Source organism: Nymphaea colorata, chromosome 12 (assembly GCF_008831285.2).
Source record: "Nymphaea colorata isolate Beijing-Zhang1983 chromosome 12, ASM883128v2, whole genome shotgun sequence".
Classification (NCBI taxonomy): Eukaryota; Viridiplantae; Streptophyta; class Magnoliopsida; order Nymphaeales; family Nymphaeaceae; genus Nymphaea; species Nymphaea colorata.
In genome coordinates this window covers 4,706,027-4,716,923 of record NC_045149.1, presented here as the reverse complement: position 1 = coordinate 4,716,923, position 10,897 = coordinate 4,706,027, and the positions used below count along the sequence as shown (strand labels likewise).

The 10,897-nt window shown below is 40.7% G+C and overlaps 1 protein-coding gene across 1 annotated transcript in view; it reads right to left on the bottom strand.

Annotated features, from left to right (window-relative positions):
* Window positions 1-549: 549 nt before the first annotated feature.
* The window catches only part of LOC116266320 (U-box domain-containing protein 33-like), a 38,249-nt gene continuing 27,901 nt past the window's right edge, over window positions 550-10,897 (bottom strand). The window contains exons 6-7 of the mRNA XM_031647484.2: window positions 1,591-2,079; window positions 550-1,393 (exon numbers count right to left, since the gene is read on the bottom strand). Coding sequence (XP_031503344.1) covers window positions 725-1,393; window positions 1,591-2,079 — 1,158 coding nt within the window. The 3' untranslated portion in view covers window positions 550-724. The remainder of the gene's footprint in view (window positions 1,394-1,590; window positions 2,080-10,897) is intronic.

The following is a 10,897-nucleotide window of genomic DNA, read 5'->3' as shown; positions in this document are numbered from 1 at the left end:
GCACCCAGGTCTTGCTTAAATAAAGTAAAAGGACGTCGTTTGCGAATCATCCTCACCAATTGTGAGGTCGAAGCTGAGTGATTTGTAAAACACCCAAATGTTGGCACTTTTGCAGTTCTTTCAAATTTAAATTTTACCCTAGCAGGTGCATCACAACAAAAATTAAATTTATCAAGCCTGAATTTTCAATTCTACCCAGCCGGTACTGCCCAACGAAAATTACTCTTCTTCCAACGCTACAGGCGTTGAACAACCTGACCCGATTACCGGTACTACAGAGCTGGCTCCAGCTGTGGACTCCAACAAGTACAGGGAGGTCTTTTGCATTTTTCTCGTCTGCTCAATTGCCTTCTCAAGCAGGGAGAGAGCAAATGCTGTAAGGATGATCCTCCAGACTTAGATATCCTTAAACTTGTTGAATATATGTACACTTCTTAACAAGGGGAGGTGCCCAAATACCCAGGTATCTTGATTGGAGAAAAAAAAATGGTGGGCAATACAAGAAGAATGGTTAGTACGTTATAGATTGTTGAGAAAAAGAAATGGCTCTGATTTGAATCATTCCAAATATATTTCTTGGAATAGCAATCATCGATATAAGAATGAACAAATTTACCCTATAGTACAAGACTATTTTTTTGAGATATTATGATACATGATATACAATAGATATTGACATAAAAAGTACCATGAATGTATAAACTAGTGAATAACATAAAATACACTACAAATAGCGTTGTAGGAACTTCCAGACATCGGTTTCCAAGTCAGGTCTGCACTTCTGCCTCAGCTCACAGCACTGCAGTGCCAAATTCGCCAGCTGTGAAGTTTCACCCATAGGCCAGTTTCCTGCATCATGATCTAAGATTTTGTGTAATGCACTGTTATTCAAAGCTTTTCCAACTTCACTTGGCAATCCAAAACCAGGTTTTCTGGTGAGTAATTGCATAAGAATGATACCAAATGCATAAACATCAGACTTGTATGTCAATTTTCCAGAGCTCATGAACTCGGGGTCCATGTACACCTTGGTTCCCCTTGGGTCAGTGTATTTACAAACTGTGCTAGTGGACTCCCTTTGAGGCTTGGGGAGAAACCGACAAATCCCAAAATCTGCAATCTTGGCCTTGTTGTTAGCATCTAGCAAGATGTTCGCAGGCTTCACATCACCATGTACCATAGAATTGGAATGAAGAAAAAGAAGCCCCAAGCAAACCTCCGCTGCTACTCGAAGTCGATCTTTCCACCAAAATATCTGCTCTTTATGATTGCCGAAGAGACGATCCTCTAGGCTTCCATTTATTAAGAGCTCATAGACAAGGCAATGTTCTTCAGAACAAGCACCAATTAATGTGACAAGGTGTGGATGTCTCAGTTTTGTTAAAGCAAGTATCTGAAACAGAACAGAGTGACATCAATGGCAAGCCGATGATCAACGAGCCTTATCCTATACAAGGGGATCTTAGTTATAATTGCTGACACAAGCCCCACAAACTAACAGGCCAAAAACTACCATAGTGTGCTGCAGAAAGATAAATTATATGATTCATTTGCCAAGATTATTCAGCCTTCGTCAATTAGCATATTTACCTCTTGTTTGAACTGTTTTGCCCCCTCCGTGCTCCCAGGGTTGAGCTTCTTGATGGCAACAGCCGTATAGTGGACCTGCCCCCTATAAACTGTTCCAAAACCTCCTGCACCAATTACCAAGTTCTCATCAAAACCATGTGTTGCATTTCTTAGCTCATCAAGTGTGAACTCGATGAAACTCTCAGTTTGTAACTCCTCCCTTCTGAATTTTGCTAGTTCCTCCACAGCCTCTTGTAGCTTTTCACTTTTAATTCTCAGATCATGGTCTAGAACTGCAATTTGAATTTCAGTCTTCTGCCTCTCATCCATCGCTTCTTTTAGTTCTTGGCTTTTGATTTCTACTTCTTGTTCCAGACCTGCAGTGTGTGTCCTGAGAGAAGCATTCTCATTCCTTAGCTCTGTGATCATGCTCTCCATCTCCATCATCTTTTTTGCCATCTTCTCTGCACATTCCTCTGCTTCCTTTCTTAGCCTATCTGCTTGTCTTGCCTGTGGACAAATACAAAATCAGAAGGAAAGCAACAGAATTTACAACTTGCCAGTGTGGGACCAGATATAAAAAGTTGGACTGGTTATTGAATGGCATAAGGTAATATCATATGTGACTCATAAATGGAACCTACAGATCAAAATCTCAAACTTACAGCAAGGGGAGTTAGAAATATCCAAGATCTTGAAGAATCCTTCAAGGACCACATTTAATCTTCAAGTATAGATACAAATCTATACTTATCAAGAGGATCCAAACAGCTACCAGTGCTCTAAGGTACAATGAACAAGTCAAAACAGCAGCAACCAATTTACAATAATGGCACTAAGGCCACACAGTGCGTCACAGCACTATACCAAACAAAGACCAGCTCAAACAGGCATCAAAGCTCAACAAGGAATCATATGGCTGAAGAGAAATTTTATTAAAGAACAAGGGCTGTAAGGCAGCCTCATTTAAGAATATGTCACAAGGGGTTTAGATAAGACAGTGAAGATGATGCAAGATGGAAGCATAATCAAATCATGTAATGGATCTAATTATATGTTTGGCACTTATTAAATGGATCCAGATCCGAAATCCATCCCTTTCTCTATAAAAGGGGACTTTGGATCATTTTGTAAGGGATCAATCAGTTTGAATGATATGAAGTATTTTCTTATTCTCCTTCGTCTGTTCTTCTTGTTCCTTGTTCATTTGCTTGAGTTTTAGTTAGTTTTAGTTTAGTTTAGTTAGTTTAAGTTTAGTTTTAGTTTAGCTGTGAATGCAGTCAGATTAAGATTCTTTAATCTTAATTCTTCTTGCATCAATTGGTATCGGAGCAAGGCTTCGTCCCTGCCCTGTCTTGCTGTGGCTACAAGAGAAATGGCTGCAAAAGAACCAAAGGAAAAAGAAAAGTTAAACGTGTTGCTGCTACAGGAACAAGAGTTACAGAGCCTGCATCAAATGTAAATGAGAAAAATCAAACCGAAATCGTGCAAACGGAAGAAGATAAGCTAGAAGTTGTACAACAGACTCTGGCGAAGCATGACTCTGAAATCACTCGTATGAGGCAGGATCTTGCTGTCGTAACCAGAAATATTGATGAAATCAAAGGAATGCTTTGCTTGGTTTTGCATAACACGCAAAACAAAAATGAGAATCTGCAGGCGTTTCCTGCTGCAAACTGTACTCCCAACATCTGTGCATTGGGAGCTGAAGGAGGCAAACGGTCGCAGGATTACCTTGCGAGAGGCGTTGGGGTTTTGGGGGAAATCTGGGATCGTGACTTTGCATCAGTTGAAGGGTTTCCTGTCGAAGCACCATTGCCGGCCGGCGTTCCCTTGCATTCGTCTGTGTCTTCCTCCCATCAACAGGCGATGGGTTCAGCCGTGGATTCGACCGTCGCTAGTCTGCACGCCGGTGAACGGACGAGGATGCCTTGTCCGGCTAAGGAAGCGTCTGCCGCATCAGGGTTGCCAGTCACTTTGGGGGGGCAAGGAGAGGGGCGGCGGATGTCACCGTTCCCGTCGCCGGCCGGTTGTAGTGCAGAGAATGCCGCCTGCACTCGCAGAATACCTTGTGGGCAAAGTTTGAAGGTGTCGCCACCCAAACCAGCCCCTCCGCCTTCCGCACTTAGATGGGATGGTTGGGTGGCAGTGGGCGCCCACCCTCCGCCCTCTGGTTTGCCCCTTCCGCCTCTGTTTGAGGCAGAAAGGGGGAAACTCGAACGGCGCCTCGAGCTTCCGCTCAAGGCGCTCGTGGGTTTGGACCGGTTCCTTTTGGGACCGGTTCAAGTCAAACCAAGTTTTGGACCCGGTTCGGGTCCATATCGCCCGATTCACGGGTATAAGAGTTCAAATTTGGATCCAAACCAGTTCTTTCCATCACTTGAGACTGGATTTGAATCAGGAATGCCCATAGATCATATCCAAGCCTGTGCTTCTTCTCCAAAGCCACCACCTGATCCGCCACCTTGATCATCTTCAGGAAAAGTGAGCGGACCACCAACTAGGGGAGCGGTTGGTCCTTTTTGTTCAGCAGATCCAAACCTTCTAAGGTGAAGAAACATTTTGGCAGAATTAAGGATTTAAACTCGTCGAGGACGACTCTTCTTCAACTAGGGGAGTCTGATGCAAGATGGAAGCATAATCAAATCATGTAATGGATCTAATTATATGTTTGGTACTTATTAAATGGATCCAGATCCGAAATCCATCCCTTTCTCTATAAAAGGGGACTTTGGATCATTTTGTAAGGGATCAATCAGTTTGAATGATATGAAGTATTTTCTTATTCTCCTTCGTCTGTTCTTCTTGTTCCTTGTTCATTTGCTTGAGTTTTAGTTAGTTTTAGTTTAGTTTAGTTAGTTTAAGTTTAGTTTTAGTTTAGCTGTGAATGCAGTTGGATTAAGATTCTTTAATCTTAATTCTTCTTGCATCAGAAGAGCTGTTGGAGGACTCAACGGCTAGAATTGTAGCCGTTGGGGACTCCAATAACTCATACAAAGGAATAGAAAAATAAAAGAGATACAAAAATAAAAACTACAAAAAGTCCTATATACAAAATCAACATATTGAATATAGGTACGTATATAAACCTGAAAGATATATGTGTAGTTACATATATATCCAACACACCCCCACCCCCCCTTTTAAACTTATGGTGTCATCACCGAAAGTTTGGAAAGATGACGTTCTCATTGCAGAACTGCTTCAAAGAGTCATGAGTTAAATACTGAACTCCCATCAATCTAATTAGAATTCTAGAAAAGCAAAAACATGAAGCACCAAGACAATCTGCTGAGGCAATCTCCATGACATAAAACAGCTGATAACTTTCATTCTTGAATTTTATTAGACTTTGATTTCTCCAATGCTGACTTCACAGTCCACGTTAACTGGAGCTGAAACAGTGATTGAAACTTCCAAAATCACTTGATGATGCCAACTTGCTTATGAAGAGCACACATAAAAACTTTCAAGCTGAAAGAGAAAAACAAAGATAGTTTCACAAGAAGACACTTTATAAAGAGATTTTTGAAATGGTCTACTCAACATTATGGTATTCATTTAGACAAGCTTCAGCATCCAGCCGTTCACAACCTGGTAAAACATCAACAGACTAGAGAAAACAACAAACCCCTTAATTGGCAACAACCGGACAACATTCTCCATAATGCACCAAATCAAGGAAATTAAAAAAACATGCAACCGAGGTAATCACAAACCTCATATCACTGTTGAGGCAACAACATGATAAGATGTTGGATCTAATCTGATCCAGATCCAACACGTCTAACTATGTCTGATCACATTTGTCTAGACAGGGTCATGATTGTAATTTTTGTAATTGTTTCTGTTGCAGCCGACAGTCTTTTGAGAGAGAAAACTTTTAATCATTCACTAACCCTAACCTCCATAATAAAGAGATTAGGGTAGAAAAGGGATTTACAAATTACATCAACCAAAAATAGAGAAATGTTTAAAGAGACCTCGTAACTATTAAATATTACAAAGAACCACCTAAAAACATAAACTCTTCTAATTCAACACTTCCCCTCAAGCTGGAGCATACATATTAAACATGCTCAGCCTGTCACAACATCTAGAGAAATCACCAATAGGAAGAGCTTTAGTGAAGACATCTGCAGCTTGATCTTTTGATGGTACATGAATAGTGACAATGGTTCCTCCTTAAACGAGATCTCGAATGTAATGGCAGTCCACTTCAATATGTTTAGTTCTCTCATGGAAAACTGGATTGTTTGCAATGTACGTGGCTGCTCGATTGTCACAATACATTTTCATGGGAAGCGGAATCGACACACTTAGGCTAGATAGCATGGATTTAGCCCAAGTCATTTCAGCGGCAGTTTGAGTCATAGCTTTGTACTCGGATTCTGCACTAGATCTTGATACCACACCTTACTTTTTGCTCCTCCAAGATATAAGGTTGTCTCCCACAAATACACATAATCCTATGGTAGATTTCCTGTCTTCGACTGAGCCATCATAATCAGCATCACTATAGGCTTCCACTTCCAGGGTCTTGCCTTTTGTGAACAAAAGCCCTTTGCCATGAGACGATTTCAGACATTTGACAACCATTAAAGCTGCATCCCAATGAACTTTCTTAGGTTTTTCCATAAATTGACTTAGCTTCCCCACTGCAAAGCTAATGTCTGGTCTTGTCACAGTAACATAGAGGAGGTTTCCAATAAGAGATCTATATGATTGAGAATCCACTAATTCTGATTGGTCATCATGAAGATGTATGTGTGGATTCATAGGTAGATTAGCTGGTTTAGCTCCTAGCATCCCGGTGTCCTGCAATAAATCAAAAACATACTTCCGTTGAGAGAGAACTACACCTTCCCTGTTGCGAGCAACCTCTATTCCCAAGAAATATCGTAATGGACCAAGATCTTTCGTCACAAAGTGTTTTTGAAGAAATAGCTTTGTATCAGAAATTTCTTGATCGGAGTCACCTGTCTGGATAATATCATCAACATAAACCATTAAAATGGTCATACCCCTGGAAGTCTTCTTGATAAACAGAGAATGATCAAGAGGAGATCTCGCAAAGCCACAATTTGAGACTACTTCAGAGAACTTGTGAAACCACGCACGAGGACTTTACTTGAGTCCATAAATGGCTTTCTTCACACACTCCCCCTGTCGTTCAAACCCTGGTGGTTGTTGCATATAGATAGTCTCATCAAGATCACCATACAAAAAGGCATTTTTGACATCAAACTGATACATGTGCCAGTCATGGTATACAACCACAGAGATGATAAACCGAATGGTTCCCAACCGAGAAACAGGAGAGAAAGTCTCAAAGAAATCAACCCCGCAAGTCTGCGTGTAGCCCTTAGCAACCAACCGAGCTTTGTATCTTTCTATAGAACCATCAGAATTATATTTCACTGTGAATACCCACTTGGAGCCAACAATGTCACAATTATAAGGAGGATCAACAAGTTCTCAGGTGCCTTGCTGAACTAATGCATCCATCTCATCTTGCATAGCCCGTTTCCACTGAGTATCTAAGAAAGTCTGTTGGTGACAAGTAGGAACTGCATGGGCAGTTAGAGCTTGAATAAACTGTTGCATACTTTTACCAACACCGTCGGTAGAAACAAAATGAAATATAGGATGCAGAGTACATTGTCGCTTACCTTTGCGAAGAGCAATAGGTAAGTCCTGACAGGAATCAGATGGACTAGGTCTACTCACTTCAGATATACTTACCTCCTCAGAAGTGGTTGGAGAAAGAACATGAAAAGGGTCCTGTCGAAGGGTGTAGACCAGCGGAGGATCACGAAACTTGGACACTACAGCAGGAAAATCTCTAGAAAGAGACTCAAATGAGAATGACTCCAAAGGAATAGGAGGAATAGGTAGTGGGTTAGGTGACGGTGGCATCTCAGTAGAGGTGGGAGAGGGACTATAATAAGGCTGAGACCCAAAGAATGTGACATCCGCACTTATATACTCTTTTTGAATCAAGAGATCAAAGCATTTGTAGCCTTTATGGTTTCTGCAGTAGCTAATAAAGATACATTTAATGGCTTGGACTCCTAATTTATCACGTGTGGGTCCAAGTATGTGAACAAAGCATGTGCAACCAAATACTTTGGGAGCTATTGGAAATAAGGGTCTTTGTGAGTGCACAAGTTTAATGAGAACCTGGTTGTCAATAAAAGATGAAGGTAAACGGTTGGTCAAGTAACAGGCAGTGAGAATGGCATCTCCCCAAAAATATGTAGGCAGATTAGTATGAAGCATAAGGGAACGAGCCACATTTAAAAGTTGGCGATGTTTTCGCTCAGCTACTCCATTTTGCTGGGAGGTATGAGGACAAGTAAACTGATGAGAAATGTCATTATCAGAGTAAAACTTCATTAAGGTAGATGCCTTGAACTCAAGAGCGTTATCAGTGCGAATGCTTTTAACAAGAATACCAAACTGAGTCTTTATTTCAATAATAAGGTTCTTGATAGTACATATGACTTCAAATATTTCTTTCAAAAGGAAAATCCAAGTGACTCAAGAATAATCATCAACTATGACAAGGAAATAACGAAATCTAGACCTACTAGCAACTCTGCTAAGACCCCACACATCAAGATGAAGAAGATCAAATAGTCTACAACTGGACGGACTAAGACTCGATGGGTAACTGTTTCGGGTGTGCTTGCCAAGTTGACAGGCTTCACACTGGAATGACTATGGTACTGATAGATGAGGAAGCAAGTAACGGAGCTTGGAGACAGATTGATGACCAAGCCTGAGATGCCACTAGAATGAGGAGGACAATGAAGAAGTCGAGAAAGTTGCAATACCTACAGAATCAGACAGGAAATAGATGCCCCCTTTCTCATAGCCTCCACCAATCGTCTTCCCAGTTTGCAAGTCTTGAAATGAGCATACACCATAATCAAATGTAATACGACAATGTAAATCATTAATCAATTGTCCAACTGATAAAAGATTAGTGGGAAACTTAGGAGCATATAACACATTAGGAATTGTCATAGACTTAGAAATCTTAATATCTTCATAACCCATGATAGGAGACCATCTACCATCTGCAAGTCTCACATGATGTGTCTAAGTTAATGAGTGTAGCACGGTAAACATAGAAGGTCTACTACAAAAGTGCATCGATGCTCCTGAATCAATAATCCAAGTAATACTTGTATCATGTGGAGCAGTATCCACAGACATAGCAGTGCCTATAATAACTGTAGAGGCTGACAACTGAATAGATCTGTATGATAAGAACTCCTCATACTCTGACTTGTTGATATTCATAGTCACAGTCTCAGGATGGGAAGAAGATAAAGACTCCTCTACTATTGATGAAGCTGCCTCGACAGGTCCAATAAGACTGTAAAGAATTCTTGCCATGCTTAGATGCAACACTTCTTCCTAAGGATGCAGCGAAAGGATGACCATGTTTATCCCAACATCTGTCTTCCAAATGCCCTTTTTTCGCACAATAGGTGCACTGAAATCTCCCATAACCTCCAATTTTAAACTCATGAGAGAAATAAGGTTTGAAATTTTCAGCCATTGTAAATTTGTCCACAAGAGTTCAGCCCAAAAATTGAGAAGAATATATATAGAGAAAAATGAGACTGATTAGCACTAAACAGTTGTCCAACACCACACAACAAAAGTAAAAATTAGATACGCAACACTTCTTCTAAACAAGAACAAATACTTTGTTGTCCCTTTGCTAACTGACTACTCAGCACTTCCACAACAACAGAGAAAAATTCTGCATCATCAAACTAACATCAAAAAAAAATTTGCAGCATTGACTGCCGCAGCATTCATTGAGAGCAGTCCCTAAGGCATTAACCAACGTAGACTCCCACACAGCTGCGCATATATATATTTCTATTTATGTCACGGTTTCAATGTATCAAAATCCAGATATTGGTCGTTTTTATCAGATCTGATATGTTCCAGAAATCCAGAACTGATCTGGTCATCTGACTCATCTCCCACACAGGAACGGCCTCATGTATAGAACATCAGCAGCCAGCAAAAACAAATCTAGAGATTTGGTTCAAGGACAGCAATATGATTTAAAAGAAAGAGAAAACCTGTATCAAATCTGATACCAAAGTGATATGGCCTGAACTTCTTCTTCAATAGCGATAACCAAGAAATTTCTGATACAGTCCCTTGTAGTCTTCCACGTGCCAGATCTGAAAAAAAAAATATGAACCCCTTGCAGGTACTCTTCCACGTGCCAAAAATATATATATATTCCACAGCAACTCCCACGCGCAACTTCCACGTAGTTGCTTATGCTCCACTACATCAATGTTAGGGACCTAATCACACATACCTCCCACAATGTTTTAGTTATTGAAGCTGCTGCAGGTCATAGAAGAGGAAAGGGGGTTCATCAAGGAGGCATGAATCGTGGGCACATTGGACAAAATGGCCAAGGTATTTTGCCAACACCGAGTGTTACAGGAAGATTTCAGACCAATACAACAAAGCAAGTGCCAACATGTTTCCAATGTAACAAGAAGGGTCACATCAAAGCAAATTGCTGGTTCAACCCACAAAACAGAGGCAATAAACTTGAAGTTGAACAGAATGTCAAACTCCCACCAACTGATGTGCAACAAATATTAATGATTGCTCTCTCCAAGATGACGATGAAACAAAATGATCAACGTGAATGATATTTGGATTCAAGTGTTGCTACTCATATAACTACTCATATAACTGCAAATGCTGGTAGGTTACATGATCTTTTTCCTTATTCTAATAAAAGTAATATAGTTATAGGTGACAGAAGTTTTCATCATATCACACATGTTGGGAATGCACAAATTTCTCTTCAAACATCACCATTTCCACTATCTTTGTCAAATGTTGTTTTTGCTCCAAAAATCAAAAAGAATATTATTTCCATTTCTAAACTTGTAGATGATACAAACTGTTGACGTGTTTTAATGTACGGTCTGGACCTGGACCCGGTCCAGTGTACTTATGTCATTGTAAACCCTAATTTTGGTGTGAGTGGCATTTTAAGAGAGAGTGTGTCTGGCTGCTAGTGGGCACTAGTCCTCCCTCACCCATGGTTTTTTCCGTCTTGTTGAGGGTTTGTCCACGTAACATCGTGTTCTTCTCTTCGTTTTGTTTCTACATGGTATCAGAGCTGAATCTCTGAAAAAGGATTTTTTGACCCGACGTTTCGCTCTCTCTCTTGCAGCCACAGCGTCGCCTCCTGCATCGTCGGCTTCTGTCGGCCACGACGTTGCTTCCTGTGTCGTCGCCTCTCGTCTCCCGTCTTCGTCCACCG